General features: G+C 38.8%; 1 protein-coding gene across 1 annotated transcript; it reads right to left on the reverse strand.

Moving 5' to 3' along the window:
• Window positions 1–1,859: 1,859 nt before the first annotated feature.
• atp6v1h (ATPase H+ transporting V1 subunit H) lies at window positions 1,860–20,347 on the reverse strand. Its single transcript, XM_028427964.1, has 14 exons — window positions 20,281–20,347; window positions 19,353–19,522; window positions 18,447–18,546; window positions 17,935–18,024; window positions 17,502–17,615; window positions 15,739–15,843; window positions 14,903–14,962; window positions 13,871–13,968; window positions 12,588–12,780; window positions 9,250–9,428; window positions 8,748–8,873; window positions 6,549–6,650; window positions 5,316–5,429; window positions 1,860–2,241 (listed from the first exon to the last, which is right to left on the reverse strand). The coding sequence occupies exons 2-14, from the start codon at window positions 19,454–19,456 to the stop codon at window positions 2,172–2,174; spliced, it is 1,455 nt and encodes a 484-aa protein (XP_028283765.1). The 5' UTR covers window positions 19,457–19,522; window positions 20,281–20,347; the 3' UTR covers window positions 1,860–2,171.
• Between the last annotated feature and the right edge of the window lie 800 nt (window positions 20,348–21,147).

The following is a 21,147-nucleotide window of genomic DNA, read 5'->3' on the forward strand; positions in this document are numbered from 1 at the left end:
TGTGTGTGTCACATGTGACCGCTGCTTCTTCAGCCAGTATTGAGGACCAATATTGAGTCCAGCTGTCTCTAATTTAAGAATATAATCAACGTTTTATTCCTGTTTCCCCCCTCCTGAAGGCAGCCTTCAACAAAACTCTTAAAAGCTCTGTAAGTCCAGACGCCTTGCTTCAACCTTCTGACTGAAAATGACCTGAACGACTGACAGTCCTCATCAACACGTGTCTATAGAGGTTTGTGAAGATCGATCCATCCAGATACCAAAGCAATTACATTACTGAAAAACATGAAAATAATTGCACCCATGGCTCTTTATACAAATGTGTCAGCACTGACGGATGTGATGTTCAGCAAGTGATTAAAGAGAAAAATGAAATCAGCCTTTGAACCTAAACGAACAAAAACAGTCTTCAAAATCAACACATTCTATTCACATGCCTGTCTGCATCTCCTATAGGGAGTCTGTCTCCATGTCAACTTTACAGCTGATTGTTGCCTTGCTGAATGAGCAGAAATAATGAAGTAGGTGCATGATAAAAAAAAACCCACAGTGAAGGTCAGACGAGAAGAAAAATCACCCACACCCACATTGTAATTTAAATCCTGACAGGAGTGCTCCACCTACTCATATCAGAAGATAGTCACAAAAAAGTTTTTTGTTTTTAGAGCCATTCACAACAAATGAGTCATGGTATTTTCTTCTTAAAGTGGAGGCAGAGAAAGCAGCAGTAAGAGACCAGACAGAACTTAGTACAAGAAACAACTGGAGGCTTTTGTACACGTGCATCTGAACCTTCACATGTCTGTCTTCAGAATGTGATGTGTGTGTTGCAGGTCTGATCTATGTGGCAGTAAAGTACAGATGGTAAAATATGTCAAGTCAAACCCAAGACGGCATGTTTGGACTACAGATATTTATGGACTCTTCAGCTCCACTTTCATTAGGATGTTCAGTGCTGTTTGTTTGTGAACCCGTAAGTATTTTCTATATTTTAAGTCCTAAGTGTGTTTGTTGCAAGAGTTTGTACACAAACCAGAAGGCTGCTGGGAAAATAGTTTTTGGACAGATGAGACCTGAATAGAGTTACTGACCTAAATGAGACGCTGACATTTGAGAGAAAGAATCACACTGTATTCAACTATATGCACCCATTCTATCGGTTAAACATGGTTAAGATTAAGAATAAAAAAAAAATTATATGGGGAATAAATTTAGGTTCCACCGAGATTTGAACTCAGATCGCTGGATTCAGAGTCCAGAGTGCTAACCATTACACCATGGAACCACCCATGGAGGGGGTTGTATCAGGATAGCTCACTTGCTAGTGGTGATGGAACGATGAAATCTGAATTACAGTGAATTCAACAAGGACTGAATATAGAATATTCTGCAGGGTTCACAAACATTTGAGAAGCTCTACACACACACACATAACTCACTGCTGCACACATTTTATCTATGCAAGAGGTGATTGATAAGTTTGTGGCCTCAGTAAAGGGATACAGCTCTCCTACATAAATGTTAACTTCAGAGACAGGAATATCTTCTTCCTGCTTCCACCTTCAGCATCTTGTGTACAGGGAAATATTTACATAATAAATCAGACACTTTTAATCTATTTACTGAAATGATGAATTATTCTCTTAATTTATACCCAACTGTTGTAGCACAGAACAGGGCCCTGGATTTATTGTCCATGTTTCTGTCCTACCTATGACATTTCACTTCTCCCTGAGAGATATGAGAAGACTAGAAAAAAACTCTAAATAAATACATAAATACAGCAGATCTTGTGCTGTTGTCACTACATGGAATGTCAGGTCATGTCACTTCACATGGACACACCAACACACACAGGGTGACCACAGATAAGCATCTTTATTGGACCTCATAGAATGTTTTACAGGTAAGACTTAAATAACTTTTTTACGTTTGTACATCAACATACACATAAAGTGTGACTTCGATCACCACACGTCACATAGCTGATAGAGCACGACACGAAGCACGACAGGCAAATCATCAAGTCACATCGAGGATCGTTTGGGGTGTGGACGGAAGAGGAAACCACACCGGTTGATTTTTCACTGATTAATAGAATGGCATAGACCAATGTACACACATTCATCAACATATTAACACACAGACGCGCACACATGCACAGAGGGAGTTCAGCTTCGGGGTGCCACAGCTGGAGCCTGTTGCTGATCGGTGGATTGGAGCTGTCGTCCCAGGTACTCCCTGAAAAAGAACAACACTATTATCCCCAGCACATTGGAGGTTAATCAAAAAAGTGAGAAGATGGAGTAAACAGTTAGCTTAGCTTATAGCAGCTAATCCTCACTGGGAAAACAACAACAAGGGGCCAATTATCACAATGCTTGAAATGACCGTGTTTATTGATTAATCTGAAATATCACTTTTATTAAAACTTAAGCTTTGAATGCCTGTCTCACTACCCCTTCACTATTTAGAGGTGCTGATAAGGATGTAATGATGTCCAATCATTCCTCTGATTAAATACATATCTGCTCATATCCCCACTTCAGGGTGGGTAAAATTAGAGCCTTTGTTAGCCTTTAAAATGAGTTTTGATGGAAGCTTCTTTTTTTAAACTTCTCTCAGTTATGAAGTAGTGCAGAAATATAATGCCATTATGTTGAAAGGTCACCGTTCTCCATCAGTTTTCTTTTTTGGCAGTAACATTTTCAGACACGCCATCATGACAGTAACCTTATGGGTTCCAGAAACATTAAACACAGCTCAGAAGCAGAAAAATGCTGAAGAATTTTTTTTTACTCTTTTTCAAATGAACTCAGGCCATCACTGTCACTGCCATTAGGAGTTTTATATGAAGCTATTTTCTACTTCTGTTTCTACCAGATGCCATTTTTCTATCTTTACACTAGTTTAAGCAATAAATCAATGCAGCGGTTAGTGACACAGAGAGACTCGCAGAAAATAAAGTGTTGATGAGTTGTTTTCTCTTCTCTTTAAAATATCAAATATGTTCATCTTTGGTTTAAATCTCCTGTAGCCTCCCACAGTGCTTTAGAAACCGAAGGGTGATGTAGCTGAAGCTGCGTCCATATTTTTTACCGTCAGTGGACAAAAACGGCTCAGTACCTCAGTACCGTCGGAAGTGTATAGCAGCTCCTGCAGTCTACAGCCTTTGAGTGTAAACGCTTTACAGGAAAGTACATAATTAAAAATCTCACAGTGGTGTGTTTGCAGTCAGAAGTTGGACAGCTCTGTGTACTCATGCATTAAAGTAGCTACAAGAGTCATGTTGGAGTCCCAACAGAGCCGAATGCACTCTCCAAATTTGCATCACTCTATTATACACTGTTCCAAGGTTTTCCTCCTTCTCATTATATTTTGTTTGCTGCCCCCACTCTTTGAACTCATGATTTTTGGTGTCAGTTTTTTATGAGATCACTTCCTGGTTTTGGTTTATTGAGATGATTTTTCTCCAAGCTATTTTCATATTTTATATTTCAGTCAGATGTACCAGCGTGTATTTGGTTGCACATGAGATTTTGGATGGCAAGATATTCAAGATAAGTTAATACATTAAAGGAAATAACTTTTCAAAGCCGACTAAAGGGCACAAAAATAAATAACTATTCACATTTTCATCCTTGTGGTTGTCATGACAGCAGAAGCCTCAAGTAAGAAGGGACAAGAAGATCTTCTTATGGAAGCAACAACAGCAGGGCAACCCACTCAAGGTGACAGTGGGTGCGGTGAGCTGCTTTAAAAGAAAAAAAAAAAAAAAAAAAAAACCAACCAAAAAAAAACAAACCTTCCTTCTCTTTGTGAGTAAAGGAGACCTCATCATGAAAGAAAAACCTCAGAGATCTGCTGGTTCTACAGATGCATTCACACATTTCTCTTTTATGACAGGAATGAGTGTAGGCAGCAGATAATTCAATGTGGCGAAACAACCTTGAGACACGACCTCTCACATACTCCAGAATAAACTAAACTAGAAGAGCAGCTGATTTGTAAAAACAGGAAAAACTGACCAAAAACCACAATGCCCTATCCTCCTGTAAACCTATTTAGAAAAAAAGAAAAAAGAAAAGTAATATAGCAGAACTCTCAGCACAGCACTGCTGACACCATGTTGCCACCTGGATTTATGTTCATCACAAGAGGAAGGAATAATGAATAATGGCCTCCAAGAAGTAAAGGTTAAAAAAGGTACAAGGATGGATGGATGTCCTCAAATGTCATTTGTCTGATGGGTCTGCTTTTATAAAGCTAAAAAACAAACTGTGAGTGATCAAAGGTTTTTCTCATCAAATCAAATTTGACTTGTGTGTGTGTGTGTGTGTGTGTGTGTATATGTAGTTTCAACCTTGGCTTTTCATTTGTACAGAGCTCTACAGTTTTGTTATTGTACCTGAATGCTTCATTCCTTTCCTTCTATTTTACCCTCATATTGAGTTATCATCTATTTCAAAATAAATATGCCCCCTTTCCCTTAGCTGAAACTCTTATTTTTAACTGTAAGATGTTATCACAGATTAAAAAAAAATTATTTTCCACCCTGCTTTCTACTGAATACCTGACACCGAAATAATCCCCCCTCCATCTTCTTGGTTAACACACGTTAGACTAAAAAAAAAGCTCAATAAATAAACTCGTGCCCACAGAAGAAACCCTATATTTTTACACAGACCATTACTTAAATGGGAAAGCTGCACTACACACTGATATTAGAAACAATACCTCTGTCCACAGTTGCTGAGGGAACTGGCTGAGTGTGTTTTAGATAGAGGCTGCAAAACAAACACATTTACACTTGTTGCTTGCTGATATTTTCCAAGCAATCCAGTGCACAGAAAAAGCACACAAAGATGATGGGTGCAACAAGTTTTCGAATCAAGTAAGAGTGGGGGCTTACCATACGTTTTCTCGGACGGCTAAAATGTTTTTATTGTTTTTTTTTTTGGAAAATGCATGTAGTTGGCTGTGATGGCTGACTTTCAGGCCAGCTGAAATGCTTCAAGATAATGAGCGATTAAACAAAGCATTACTCTGCCTAACATCTAAGCTGTTGATGATCAGATCCATTACACGTGTGTGCACACATTGATTGACATGACCTTTCCTATCAGTATAATTGGCCATTGATCTGATAGAATTTCCAACTCTGGCCTTTTTAACCTACATGCACATCTAAACATCTAGAACTAAAATACACAAGCATGATGATTTATTCATTGTTTGCTTCATTTGGCTAATGTTTGTATGAGTGGTCATCTTTAAACAGAAATATATCTGTGCAGTTGTAAATGTGTTCCTACCAGTTGTGGACCATCAGCTTCTGCACAGCCAACAGAGCGTTGTATCGGACTAGCTGGTCCTCGTGGTGCATATGATTCATCACCAACTGTTTTCCACCCAGCTGCTCAATCACCCTGAAATAGGAGGATTACAAGGAATAATGGGAAAAAGCCCTTTATACACAGAGAACGGGTACCATTTTCATGTTTCAGGTTGTTCAGTGATCCATCAGGTAATCTAATCTCTTGTCTAACAAAGGGTCATTGGCCTTGTAAAAGGATATAATGCTATATTAAGCTGGAAAACAGACCTGTGTAATGCACATAATGATGAAGTAAAGGGTCTAAACAGAGAAAAGAAAAGTAGGTGTAAACACAGGATACTTTGCACTGGCAAGGTTACATCCTCTCTGTGTAAACTAATGCTGGCTGGGCCTTATTACTGACATGAGAATATAAAACAAGGCCTATCATCCCTGAGAACAGATATGGCTGACAAATAAAATTATCGATCCATCATTTTGTCTTGATATTTAACTGTAAAACTGATTAAAATGTATACAAACATACATACTTAAAATTTACAGCTGGTCATACTGCATCCAATTTATATCAAAATCACTTAACCTTGCTTTCATTTTTCACTGAACCTTTATAAATATATACAACGGTCTTCTCCTCCCTAAACCTGCTACAACAACCTGCTACTGGAGCAAACACACCATTAGGTAAGGCCAACTGCAAATGCCAGCTGTGTTTAATTTGGAGCTAATTGCTTTTTTGTTTTGTTTTAATTTTATGAATAAATTATTATTCATAAAATAAAATGCAAACAAGATGTAGTATTGTTTTGCAGCATTTTATCTATGACCTGTTTTTTACAAAGAAACAGACTTCTGGTTAATCAATTTTATCAATCTGCATGCTTTCAGATACATGCATGTGACGTGAGTTACTATAGAAACGTGTGTTTTATGTCTATTTTGGTCTTCTGTGACGTGTCTAATGAAGCACAAGCTCTACAGACAGCCTTTCTATGAACACAAACGTAAGTAACTGTAGGCTTCCAGTTCTGTTAACATAATGACATCGATGTTTATACACTTACTGCCACTCATTTGTGACGTGTCCAAGTTCAGATCCATATGTAGAAATGGGTCAGCTGTAGTAGCATTGCGCCCTGCAGTGTCTTCTGACACTACCACAAAATTTTTTTAAGTTTATATAGCTGTTTTTCACAGAATATAGGCTTACCGTTTACCACGTGGGTAATGTCGCACATATTCTCCGATGTCGTGAGCTGCCACTGCTATCACTTGAGGATCATCAGACACTTCCAACAGCCTCGTCAAAATCCTTTTGAAGAAAGGCAGACGAAAGGAAAAGCATTCAAATAGGGAGGCCTGTCTAAACCACAAAATACCATCACACCTTATTCTCTGATAGGAATCTGATGATGAATTTCTCAGATGCATCTAGGCAAAGATTGCTTTTTTCCTGAAGTAGTCCTGAAGTGAAAAGCACTTTCTCTTAAGTGAGCTAAGGTTAATGTTATTTAAAACTGGGGGAATTTCAAACTCTAAATTCAAGGACAGAAGACATCAGGTATTCCGTAAAAAACAAGCAACACCTTGGACTTCATGGTGAGTGGAAGGGTGGCTAAAATTAAGGGAGAATTATGCATAAAATAGAAGGCAATTTAAGCTGAGATGATGCCTGAGCCAAGAAGACTGATGAGACAATGACATGAGGAGACCAGGATTTTTACTGAATGTCAACAGGCTATGTGACTGGAATAATAAAGAACATGGACACAAATTGATGTTTTATCTCTTGTGATCTAAGCCCTTAGATAGGATGCTCACAAACATCTCTTGTGATCTAAGTCCTTAGATGTGAACAAACCCCATGAGTGTGTGCCATTGCTGCTGAAGTACAATCAGGTGTTAGCACAGAACTGACTGTAAATGAAGAGCTGTTTGCAGTCCCTTGTAAGAGTGTTCAATTTTAGATTAATCTGTCATCAGAATCCATTTCTTGCTGACTGGATCTGTTTTAATTAAAAGGACAGGAGCACAAATGAAGATCTACCATTATTAAACCTGCCAGATGCTTTGCTAGCTCAACATTTTGTGAGCAGAAAACAATTCAACACATGTGATACCAAAAGTACTAATGAGGCAGAAATGAAACTGAACTTCACAATGATGAGGGGTATTATTATCACTTTACAGCTCTCTTGGTTTGAGGACAGCAGCAGAAAAATATTACTTTGACCTGGTTCCAATTCACATTGGCCTTTTAGCTGTGAACCAAAAGGAACAACACAAAGACACACATAATGCTTTTATGTAGTGTACTGTGGCATCTAACATTCAAAAACAGTGTTGTGCCATTATACTCAAAATGTTTTGTTATGATACGGTGGTCATTCTATTTGGTAAAACCATGTGTTTTATAGGGCCACATTTGTGCCCTAACATCCTGTTCTTGGTTTGTTTACATGCATTTGGTTTGTGCCTGTGTGTCTGTCCATTAAAAGATTTGTGTGGAAATGGACCCACTTGTTCATTCTGACCAAGGTTTGCATGGCAGCATTCTCACTTGTTCAGATGAAGCCCATGTTTTAATTAAACCTAACCTGAAAACACTCCAAAAGCTAATAGAGCAATGGATGCAAAACAGAGACACTTTATCTTTACTCTCAAACACAGAAACAGACAAGTTTTAGTATCTAAGGACACAGCCGAGGAGAGCCTAATATTTACCCATGCACTAGCAGTTTAAATAATACATTTGTATGCTTAGATTTATTTGTCTTTGGATCAAGTGCAAACCCTGATGCTCTTGAAGAAATGTTTATGAAATAATAATAAAAAAACAACCTTAGCTGAGGTCATCCAGGTCATAGTGCAGGAATGAATAAACTGCAACTGTACTAGTTTGAGTCCTTTTAGGACCTGGAAAACATCTTTAAATAATCTGGAGAAGAAGTCCAGTCACCCTGTGTCTCACCTCTATTATAAAACATGATTAAAGGTATAAAAACTACATATCATCTTGGTCAGATATTGACTGGTCTACAACTGCTAAAGACATTTGTAAAAACTAGTTGCTAAACAAGTTTGATAATGTAAAACTTAATGTAAAACTTAACATAAATTATCTAACTTCCCTAAGCCTCATTTTTATATGCAAATTAGACAAAACACTTCAAATCTGCAGACCATTCAGTAGCACATCATGTAACCACTTTTAGCAAAACACAATTTAAAAGGTGTGTAATCCATTTCCCTGAGTGGCAGTATCATAGTCACAAATGAAGCATATTTGTGTCTGTCTTCACCTGAACAAGCCTGACTTTCAGCAGCATTGTTCTTTTCCTGTTACTGAAGTGTCAAAGTAATAATGAATCAAGTTTTCAAGGACTATGGAGAAAATTAACTGTCTTACTTAAGGAGCTCGTAGTTCTTTTCGTTCAGACGGACGGCGTTCTCGCGCCAGAACTTCTCTGACTTGTGCACAGGACTCCACTCCAGGCGACCAGACTTAAGCTCGGAGCTGTACTCATCAAATGAGCTGATGATAAAACAGAGGCAGAGCACAAATTCAAAAAACGAGGATAAAGGACAGTCCAAGGATGGCAACTGTTTGTTTCTAAGCAAAAAGAAACTCTCTCATCTTTTATCTGATGTGAAACACAAAGACAGGGCAGTAGAACATATAGAGGACTCCTCCTGTATGTAATCAATGGAGTATTCACAATCAATGCTGCATTCAAAGCCTCTTCATACAACTGGACAGCACAATGATACCACTTATTCAAAACATAAGCACTTGCTTGTAATTATAGCTGACATACATCTGTCTGTGTAGCAAGTGTACTTATGATGACAATTAGTGGTGAAACTTACAATGACTGCTTGGTATTCATGGAATATGGTCTGTTGAGTACCTGAGATCCTGCACACTCTCTCCCAGCCTCTCGAGCAGGAACTTGATGTCCTCAGTGATGTCCTCATCATCATACTTCTGCTGCTCAAGGTTCTCAAGCTGCTTTAACACCTTGCACTGGATCATGGCCAGAGCGTACTCCTGCCGAGTCTCCCTCTCCGCTGACTTCTCCAGGAGATTCTATCAGAGAGGAAAACATTGTTTCATATTCACGATCTGAAAGAGCATTAAAAGGAATCAATAAATTCATTTTATAGAACTGAAAGAAATAGCTAAACAGTCCAGAAACATAAAATGAGCACTTGCTGATAAGTGCTTGTTTGGACCATGAAATAAAGTTCTTGTGGGCTTCACATTGTGTAGACAAAATGTTTAGCTGATGGACTGAAACTTTACAACTGAAAGAAAGTTTTCTACACCTTTTACATGTTGTTTTTGTCATATTTTGGCAACTGCAGGACACAGAACCTAATAAACCAGAGTCTATAATTTCATTTATATAGCTTCTCCAAGACTGCATCCAAGTGTATTGAATTTATGAAGGTACTGACTAAAAACACTTCAACATACTTCCAATATTTAAGGTAGGGTAGGAGAATTTGAAAACTCAGTGAGAGTCAGCCAGATTTTGAAAGTGAAGACCCGCCTCTTTCTCTCAGAGTTCACCCCGAAGCCACGTCTCCCAACCAGTCTGTGACTTCGGCCATCATGCACGTACCTCTCTGGTGCGCGCAGGTGCGCCTCGTAGGATTGGCTGATGTTTTAAGCGTTTTATAGCTTCCACAGATGATTAATATTCTTCGTTTTAATGCAAAACTGCCGAACTAATCGGTTGCTATCGGATTGTAAAGAGAAGTTACACTAATTTAACAAAAAGTGCATCAGAATCAAATCTCCTACCCTACCTTTAAATAACATAATGAAAGTAAAAATCCAACAAAAATAAAGTTATGACAAAACTCTCTGTTCTCTGTGGCTGAATACAGTTCTCATGCTAGGATTCAATTTTTCACTGCAGAAAGAACACAATGTTCCACTGTTGTAAAGCCTATTTTTAAAGCCAAATCTTTGATTAAGCTGCAGAAAGTCACCCTTTGGTTATAATGGAGAGAAAACTCTGGTGGCAACAATTGGAGTGACTCAAAAGAAAAGTGGTTTCAGCAGTGAAATTGAGATGAGAGAGTGAAGCACTCCATACACCTGAAAGCCACTACATGGGAGCTCAGCTACATCTAAAAAGAACCTGCAAAATATCCAATGGAGAAAATGCACCAAGCCAAACCAGGGTAAATCTACAGAGCCAGTGTCAGCCAGAGTCTCCACTGAAGGGCATATGGCTACAAGAAATTTTGAGAATAGTTAAACATGCTTTCCAAAAACATGTACCACACTTAGGATAGGGCGAACACAAACACAGCAATATTGCCTTTGACGATGTGTTCAAGGACTTCCAGATGGTCTGAATAATTCAAGTCACTTTGCTAGTCCCATGTGGAAAGGAAAGTGATTTGCATAATTAGGACATTTGGGAAAACAGACAGATGCAGGACAATGTACAAATACTTCGTGAAGTAAAATAATTGATAATAATTTCTACTTTTAGGGGATAATTCCTCAAAATGTGAGGCATCTGAAGATAAACATTGTATTGGTGAGGAACAATGTTGCAGAGCTTTTCTTGTTAATGTCAAACACACACTGTAAGCTGAAGCTAAACGACTCCAGGGAAAACCCACTTAACGTCAAGATGTTTCAGGGTCTCCCGTTGCTGCCCACCATTGCTTTTAATTAGTTGTAATACACAAGTCAAACTTAACGACAAACTTTTCTAAGCAATTAAAAACAGAACCCCTTTCTCTCATGAGAGCAGACCATTGATGTGACAGCTCCACTACCATGAGAAATGTGATGAAGCAGATGAGGGGAAAATTAAAACCAGGAACAATACAGTACAGCATTTCCCTTAAATGGCTGGTTTCAGATTAATTTCTTTCAGTAAACAAAAGGCACTGGTTAAGTAGTCTACCAAGAACAAATGTGTCTATTGATTCAGGTCATAATGACAGCAGTGAAATACTGATAGAAAATAAGACAGATACAAGAAACGGTAAATGGCTTCCTTAAAATAGGTTTGAAAAATCAGCTAACTCTGAGCTCATGTTTCAGTCATGTAATCAATGCTATTTATCACACCATTGTGCTCCAAGCAAGGTCGCTGAGGCTGTCTGGTGCTAGCAGGCCAGACAAAGCCAGCCTATCCTCTAAGCTTTTCATTTAAAAATCTATATTTCCTCAAGGCCCATAATTGGTTGACTAGACATGAACATTTTATTTGGTATTCATTATGATGTGTGCTCAGGGTGGCCATGCATTGGCAGACATCACAGTATAATGTATTTTGCATCAATGTGATGTTGTCATCTGGGACCAAGTAATAATTTCTAAACTCTTCCTGGTAGTCAGCCTCATAAAGACCTAAAAGACACTGATCCCAGATGTTCCAGACTTCCATTAGTGCCCCTGTCAAACTTACCAACTTCCTGCTGTTAAAAAGCACCTCAGCGTGTATAGATGAGTAGGCCCTTTGTCATTAATTTCATCTTGACAGAGCATACTATGAGGATTTTCATTACCTGGCATAAAGTCAAAACAATAGAACATGTCCTGCACGGTGCTCTTAGGACTACATTAAATATTCAGCAGATGTTTTGAGCAATCACAGCAGGGAGCTGAAAGGGCAGCACAATCATAAACCACATTTATGTATCATTTATGGCCTTGGTTGTTTTATAGGCTGCCTCATCTGTTATTTCAGAGCTGTTTAGGTTTCTTTGTGTTGACTCCAGTGCCCATGGAAATGTTAAAGGTGCTGTGTAACATTTGATTAAAATAATAATTTTTTAACTGATTTTTCTGCCACTTGGTGGCAGCAGAAATGTGAAGGCAAAATTGACACAATAACTTTTCAAGAATAAATTTGTTAACAATCAATAAATAGTTATTCATCCAAATCCAGTGATGACTCAGTTTTAGAGGTGTTGGGGCTTCACATGCTTTGCCCTTCAATGCTCCTCTATACTGCTCAATAACAATAGTCAGTAACTAATATCTGTACATCTGTGGCATTTTAAAACTGTAACAGTTTGGGAATCTTTAGATTTTACATTTATTTGACTTAATTCACTATTTATTTAATACACTTGACAAGTCTAGGTTTTTGGCATATTAGCCCACAAAGGACCAACACAATAGATCAGCAATTCAGCCTGTGTCTTTAAATCTTTTCCAATGAAAAAGTAGCATTTAACAGCACGCACAAGTAAGAAATTCCCCACTCACCCTGAAGGCAGCCAGAATGATTCGAGTGACCTTCTCCTTGACAGACTCCTGGAGGATGTCGGACAGGGCAGGCACTACGTTGTAACGTCTCAACTGTTCACAGAGCTGAGGACTGAAGGCCAGGAGCCACACACAGAAGATCATCTGATACTGGAGCTGGAAGCCGCACTTGTTGCTTAGCACTGCTGTGATGCTTAACAGAAAAATAACAATATTAATATAAATAAATAAAAACTAGAATGGACAAAAAAAGCACAAAGTGCAGCAAAGAGAGGGCACATTTATCTGCTACCAGTTCACTAATAGAGGAGCTTTCACTGCTGTGTACCTACATGCTGCTCCTCCATTATCTCTGATGACGGAGAATGAAACGTTCCGTCTTCAGATAACGGAAGAGTTGCTCAAAATGCAGAGTACAGTACTAATGACTACTATGAGACTGCGAGTCAGACATTTGCAGAAATAGCAGTTAAGTGCAGAGATGTGGATTTCACAGATGTGCAGTAATTATCTCATTCAATTTAAGCAGTAAGGCTGGTTTATTATGCTATATTTGTAAAGAAAAAAAAACTAAAGCATGGAACCAGGTGTAAGATGCTGGAAATCATTAATAATTTCTAGCGCAACCCATTTTAAAAGAAGCAGTAATTTTAAGCCTTCTATCAATTTTTAAGTTGTACACTTCTTTTTAAAGTTCTGACTTTAGAAACATGACATCAGAATATATTGCCTCCGGGTGATGAGGGCATGAACATGTCAGCTATATTTTCAGATTTTAGATTATCAAAAGGGCATAACTTTGTACAAGTCCAATCTATGGGATTGGATATGTTTTTATTTTGTCTTGACATACAGACCACACAGAGAGCTCTGGATCTCTTGCTATGCTTAAAGCTTTATTTGCACAGTGAGTGCAATATGCTTCCATCAGGATAGAGACTTCACCTACCTAGACATGGCAACCAGCCTTTCTGTCTCAGCTACTAGTGCAGCTAGTAACACATTGATGCCACTGATAAATTTGGTCTAGTTAAACCTGACCCATTTTTGATGGTTCTGTTATGAAATGCCTTTCAAAACTCATTGTACTTTGGCCCTTGGTCTTGGAACAACCTTATGTATCAACAGTGACTTACAACAGTTGTTGCATCATTGTCCTCATCACTACAAGGTATCTAATGCAATTACTATGAGGATTTTAAGGAGAGGTGTATGCTATGTTCAAACTGTTTTATCATTCGTTTTAATTGCAGATTTTAATGAAATGAAAAATCATCACCTACCAGTTGACTCCATCAGCTTCCACCCAGGCAAATCTATATTCATTGACCCTCAGCATCAGCTGAAGGCACCCAGCCACACACTGGACGTACTGAGAGCTCTGCAGAAGACAGATGCACATATTATTTAAACAGGAGCCTGAGTCTAAACTGTGATCAGGTGAACAAACAAATTGTTAGAAAGTCAAATACATTTAGTGCACTTCTGAAACATGAAGTGGTTGACAAGCAGATACAGCACACAAAAGGAAAAAAAAAAGACCAGTCCGAATCTTGCATTACCATCACCTATCCAACGTGAGGCATTGCACATGCAGAGTCTATGATACATATACATCAACACATGCTAGATCACAGACTGACTGATACAGAGCAACAGCAGGGAAAAGGGTCCCATCACACCTAAGCAGAGTAATGTAACTGGAGATTAGAGTGGAAGAAGCTGAGAGAAGAAAGTAGATCACATTAATCTGTTATTGAAAAGAGGCTGAATAAAAAGCAAAGAAGTCCAGCAAGAGGAACAAGCAGTGGTGAAGACAGAAGAGCAGAAGTTACCTGGTTGAAAATGCAGAGGAAAACATGATGATCAGTAATTAGATAGAGCTTATGTATGTATTTCTGAGTACACTTCTCAGAATAATTACAAAGTATGGACTATAAAATGGGGGGATGCTGCTGCTGTGCAAGTGCCGTTTCAATTTTCACTTGTTATTGTAATGGTCAGAAAAAGCTCTTTGACATGCACCTTCAGCATTGAGGATAATTGGCTTATGGCATGCAATTTTAACTAGAACAGTTTAAATCAAACAGTGGCAGCATACACCACGCTGTCTAAATGAAGAATTCTTCTTATATTTGCTCATGTCAGCAGACTCACAGCTCCAAACAATCTGGAATTATGAATGTAAAACTGCAGTGCAGGAAAAAAAGATGTGAAAGTCCAGTGACAGCTGACAGTCCGCAGTTTGTGCAAACCCTGCCGTTCTTTATCTGGAAGCACCAGCGAGACTGAAGATGCTCTTCATTTATACTCACTTCACTGGGAGAAATAGTTCCTGCTCCTGTGCCTGTTTCTGGACCTGTACCATGTAGATTCTAATGAGAGATAAACAAACAAACAAACAGGTGCAATATTGTTCACAATCCATCGCTTGGGGCTGAGTTACAGTGGATTACACAGTGTGAGCTGTAAACAAATCAGGGACAGCGGATGCTCACTGATTCACTGCTCGGCTGTTGAGGAGAAAAATTCATCAAATGCAATTCAAAGAAAGAGTTTAAGAGCATATCTCACAAAGTGGTACGTTCGAAATGAAGAGGTCCTTTTGGAAGAGGCTATATCTGATTTAAACCCAACCTCAGGATATGTTAGAAGTTTTGGTGTACAAGGCATGAGCACGAAACAAACTATTATTCATACTATTCTTCATCCAGCTCATTAGTGCATATGTCTGCCAAAGCAATTCAAGGCACCTACCCAGGAGCTGTCATCTCGAGATCTGACAAGCCTTCTCAAAATTAAAATCAACAGAAATACAAATTAGGAATGATTTTGGCTAGTAGGATGATTTTACTCCTTTAAAAAAGGAAATACAGGCTTCAGTTCCTTAACAGAAAAGGCAAGAGTTGTGATATTGTTTAAAACACTGACATTTAAGTAGGCTTTGATTTTGTTTTAGGTCTGTAAAGTATGTTTAGTTGATTGAAACCTCTTACCACCCTTTTTCTACTGCAAACATTAAGCAACATTTATCACCTCAGCCTACACAGATGTACCACAGCTAACCACAACTGCACAGGACTGCAGCGGGCTGTTGAATAAAAACAGAAGTGATTGTGTGTGTGTGTGTGTGGGATTGTGATTCATGTACCTGTGAGCTGAGCTGGCTTTTGATCCAGTTGAAGTAGTAGTTCAGATCACTTCCCTCCATCAGATCTCGGCCCCAGGCAGCCAGCTTAGCGATGATCCTTGCTGCCTAATGCGTGAAGGAGGGAGATTTTTACATGCCGACATTAGAAAGTTACAGCAAGGTCTGAATAAATTCCACTGAGACACCACAGCAGACCAACTGAAACTGAAAATCTTTTTGTTGCTACCTGCAATGTTTCTGGTAGGCTGCTTTGTTTAGAAGCAAACACTAAGATATGGAAGAGTATTGTGTAGTTAGAGGGAGAAATAAAGAATGAAGAAGCAGGCTGAGTCCTTCAGTTTGCAATGCCATGTCTAGAAACCCCTCAGAAAACTTTACTTAACATGGACCATGATCTACAGCCCCATCTAAGCACAGAAATGACTTTGGTCACATCTACTATCTCATAAACAATTTCAGCTTGGTGAGTGTTCCCTGTGTTCTGTGATAAGAAAGGAACAAATGCAGTTCTCCAATTTCCTCCTTGCTAGGAGCAGAAACATTGAGGCTGTAATTTAAAAGCAAGTCTCAGCATGACAGTTGGACTGAGTTAAGTGCTGTGATACAGACTTGGGGTCACATTATGCCCACCTGCTGGATGCCATCTGGCTGCTGTTCCTAATTAAACTGTGTGCCCTACCAGAGCACTCTGTTTACCATCAGAAGACCATTCTTTATTTGAAAAAGATGACAGCAAGAAGTCATTACACTAATTGCCTGTTTTTGAAGAAAAAAAAAGAGGAAGGTTAGTTTTGTAAGAAATTATTGATGCCTTGCTATGATTAGAAACGGAGGCATCTGTAAAAAATTCATGGCAGTAAAACATTTATTAGATCTTACATGTCCGTGTTTACCCTACCATTATATTAGGGGGTGGCCGGTCCCCTTAACGCCTGCCCCCCCCCTCTATATAGCAAATAATAGTCAAATAAGAGAAGATTACAGCAACATTTCTTTTCCTCCAGACATGTAGATATTTAAGACTAAGAAGAGTTATTTGGTCACAACCAGAGGAGGTATGCTTGGCATCAACTCCTTGAGAAGAGCTTGGGTCATTTATATTATGAGGCTGTGTTACTAGTACAGGTACTGGAAGCCTTATTAAAGTCGAGTGCCACATGAATTCCTCTCGGTATCAGCAGATTCTTGACAAGAATGTTTAAGTCAGTCTCAAAGTTGAAGCTACGCCAGGGTTGGATTTTTCAGCAGGACAATGATCCTAAGCACTGTTCAAAATCCACCAAGAAATTCATGCAGAAGCACAAGTACCATGTTCTGTAATGGCCATTCTAGTCTTTAACATAATTGAAAATGTATGGATTGATTTGAAGCAGGCTGTCTACACACTGAAGCCAGGAAACCTGCCTGAACCTGGAGCTGTTTCGTATGGAGGAATGGGCCAAAATATCACCTGCCAGACTTCAGGAACTGTCTGTGGCTATATATATACAGGCTGTTACTGCCACAAAAGGGGGCTCTTGGGGTGCCCAAATGTATGCGTGTGCCTATTTTTGTTTAAATGCACATAAAATGTTTCTGTTGGGCCAATAAAAATGATTTTACTACTGAAATGTTTCTGTTTCCGTAAGGTATGTGCACGCAAACATACACACACAGACAAATGTGCACACATACAGGTGAGCACACGACCACCAAGGGGGGGGGGGTCACCAAGGAAAGTTTTAAGGAAAATTTCTGTTGGTCTTGAATTCTTCCAAACTCACCATGTGGACAGTAAAGAGGTCCTGGCGATTCAGCATTGGGAGGAAGTAGGACCAGGCAGTGTTCTTTGTCTTTTTGGCATAGTCAAAGAAGATGTTTACCCTCTGATGGTTCTCCTGAGAAACAGAAAAATAAACTTAGATGAGCTATTCGATTGTACATGTGCATGGGATGAAATCCATCCTCACAAGAAAACATTAAGTGTGAGAAGGGGAGCCCAACCTTAAAAAAGGAAAATATGTGAAACCTATATCAATTACTGTGTCTTTACCTTTGACATTGTCCTCAGCTACAAATTCATCTAAATCACAACTCCTTTCCTGTGACAGTAACACAGTACAATCTTTCAACCATTTAAACCTTTAAATCAATAGTCCTACTGCCCTATACAGGTGTCTGTATCTATACACATTCATGTCTCATCTGTCTGTGTACCTGCAGCGTGTCATCAATCAGAGTCAGGATGTACTGGACTGTCTGCTCCTTAGAGATGTGGGCCATCAGGTTTAGAAATGTCTTCGCACACTGAGAAAAAGAAGAAAAAACACATCACATCTTAGTCTTGACAAACAAATGGTCTTTGTATTTTTTCCTGCCACTGAGATGAGGGAGCCTAGACACGAGCTCAGGTAACCAAAATACAAAAAATAAAATGTTTCAAAATCAGCAGTCTGTTGGTGTTACTTCTACTGCAGCAGATCCTGTCTCAGGGCTTACACTGTAAATTAGCATGAGTGTGACAAGTTACACACTACTGTGTGTTTTTCTTGGTAGGTGTGACTGTACATTCAGTCCAAGAGATGGTAATGAAGGAAGCTGCTTGTGTAATTTTGCTCCAACACTATTATTTATCTGAAAGGGCTGTAAGGCTTCTTAATGCAACTGGCTGTGTGCTCAGTGTGTGAGGATGGCACACATAGTAATGACGAGTGTAAAAAGGACTATACCTGATGTCCCTCATTGGTAAGAATGACCTGCTTCTCCTCAGAGTTGGCGACTTCAAACTTCTTGATGAACTCACAGTCTTCCACTGAAATCATCTGACTCCTAGAAGATAATTATTCAAGACAGCCATTTCAGCACAATTGCCTGCTATGAGGAGCGCACTTCCTTGTAGGAACAAACCAACCACTGAGAAATTATTCATCACAAGACACTCAAAAAAATATCCTTTACTGATAAAGCACACTATATGCATGTCAGTGTAACGCTCACTAGAGGATTGTGCTATAATTTAACACCAGCACGCTGCTTCAAAGTACAACATTTTACACATCTTCGTCAAGACAAAGCACTCATGGTGTATGTAGGTTTACAAAATCATTTGTTGTTCTTGTATATCCAGGCAAAACAAAACAAGAGTTAGATTATATTTTGAATGCTACTGTGAAATATAAATCAGAGCTGCTGTGTTGAAAGAGGAAGTATCACCCAAGACTCAGGACAGTGAATCATAATCCAGGAACTAGAGCAGAGCTGCTTTTAACACACTACACTCAGTCTGCCATTACGTGACTAATGTAATGCTTAAGTAGTAAAATTTTAATTAAATATTATAGTAAAAATAAAACAGAAGCAGCATTTGCACCAATATGTACAGCTTAACTTAAATATAGAGCACCGGAACTACTTAGCATCATTACTCGAAAGCTTCATGAAGCACAAGAGTATTGTAAAAGCACAGGAAAAAAATCCAAAACTTGCTGCAGTTCAGAACAACAACCTTTTCTACACAAAGTAGAAAAATCATTCTACAACATCAATGAATGAGGATAACTGATGTACAGTTTCAAGGCACAGCTGCATTAGACAGTATACAAACACACAATGTACAGCTGTAATGTTGAACTTACTGGAGGTAGGACTGCCAGTTAACCAGATTGGCCCGAACCTCAGCTGCCTTTGCAGCAATGATGTTGGTAGGGACTGCAGCGTCCACAGCCCCGCGGATATCCATCTTGCAATATTATCCTTACAATATATATATATATATATGTGTGTGTGTGTGTGATAAAAGGTCCACCTGGATGGAAAACAGAAGAAACCTCAGCCCAGTGACTCCACATCATATGCAAAATTACAGGTTTAGACAAGCTGACGACTGTAGGACAACCTTAAATAAATAATACAGCAGTTATTGGTTTGACTGATTTACAACACTTTAATAAAGACGCCATACTTTTGAACTAGGTTGGAACACCGTTACAGATGTGTTTGAAGTTTTTGTATAGCCAGTTTTGAAGGAACAGAGACTCAACCCAATCGAATGCAAATATTTCTTTCAGGCACATATAGCAAATATTTCACATGTCACCTTGGTGAATTAATTCTGACGTTAGATAGCAAGCTAAAATTCAGCCCAGCATTTGAAGCTAGCAGCAGCAGGTCAAGCTAATGGCTAGCTTGACTCAATGTCACGACAACTCATAATGGCTATTTAATGGAGATGGTACAAAACAACGCAACACATGATCTGTGGCAGAAAGCTGTGTTTACACTGTAGTCAAGCGCCCATTACACATATTAAATTGTCAACTCATAACGCAAACAGCGACGCAAATATCCCGTTAGCGAGAAACTAGCTAGCAAACAGTAGCCAAATAAGCTGAGGATGCTAACAGAAGCTAGCTGTTCAAATATAGCTTTGAAAATCTTTCTGTAAATTGTCGTGATGAAAACTGCTGCACAGATGGAAACACTTGACGTGTTACACACAAACAACGTATTTAGCTGTTTAAAGAAGAAGGAATAAAGGCGTAAACACCCGGTATATGTACTCACCGAGCAGCAAGCCTGTACGAACAGCTGACAGACTACAACACGGCGTCACATCATGTGACAGTCAGTCACATGATAGATGTCAGTCTGCAGCAGAAGTTAGAGGACAGATAAGTTTTACAAAGGCACACAGGCTGTGTGCACACTCTTTGTAGCACAATGCAGAAGGTACAATTATATACATATTGTAAGTATAGGAATCCAACGGAAGCGGAGGTTTCTGTAAACGTTATCATAATAGTGTTATAGAATAGAATAGAATAGAATAGAATAGAATAGAATAGAATAGAATAGAATAGAACATACTGTATTAATCCCTTTGAGAAGGTCCCTCAGGGAAATTCGGGTACCGGCAGAAATACAACACCAACAGTAAGAGCAAGAAGTAAATAGAATAAAATAGAATATAGTACAATAAAAATAAAAGATAAGAGGAATTATGTATAAACATTGCACACCAGCATAGATGGTTTATGTTATAATAAACCAAAACGTAGCAGATCTCAGTCTTAACATAGCTTTGTGTCCCCTGTGAGAGAGGTTTCCTAGACAAACATAGTGCTGTATTAAAAATACATTGTGTTGTGTTAAAAAGAATGTAGTTATAAGCGACAAATTACAACCCTCCAAAGTGTAACACCCATAAATACAGTATCCAGGACATGCTGTGTAACAGCGTAGAATTAACTGACTAAAATTAGAACCCAATTTTTCATTTATATACATCTTTATTTTGAGAATCATATTGTAATTGCTATGCTGATACTCTTAATATCCGTCTTTGTAAATGATCCAGGAACTCCACTTAAACTTGGTGTCTTCTGATTATTAAGCAGCCTTTTTGCCATAATGATAAATACTACTATGGTG

Source organism: Parambassis ranga, chromosome 17 (genome assembly GCF_900634625.1).
Source record: "Parambassis ranga chromosome 17, fParRan2.1, whole genome shotgun sequence".
NCBI classification, from domain to species: domain Eukaryota; kingdom Metazoa; phylum Chordata; class Actinopteri; family Ambassidae; genus Parambassis; species Parambassis ranga.

Excerpts from the sequence above, each read along its gene's own strand:
- atp6v1h (XM_028427964.1), bottom strand. The coding sequence starts at position 19,456 with ATGGATATCCGCGGGGCTGTGGACGCTGCAGTCCCTACCAACATCATT. Across the intron at positions 18,547-19,352 it reads AACTGGCAGTCCTACCTCCA|GAGTCAGATGATTTCAGTGG; the intron begins GTAAGTTCAACA and ends ATTATCTTCTAG. Across the intron at positions 12,781-13,870 it reads GAAGCTGATGGAGTCAACTG|CATCACAGCAGTGCTAAGCA; the intron begins GTAGGTGATGAT and ends TTTTCTGTTAAG.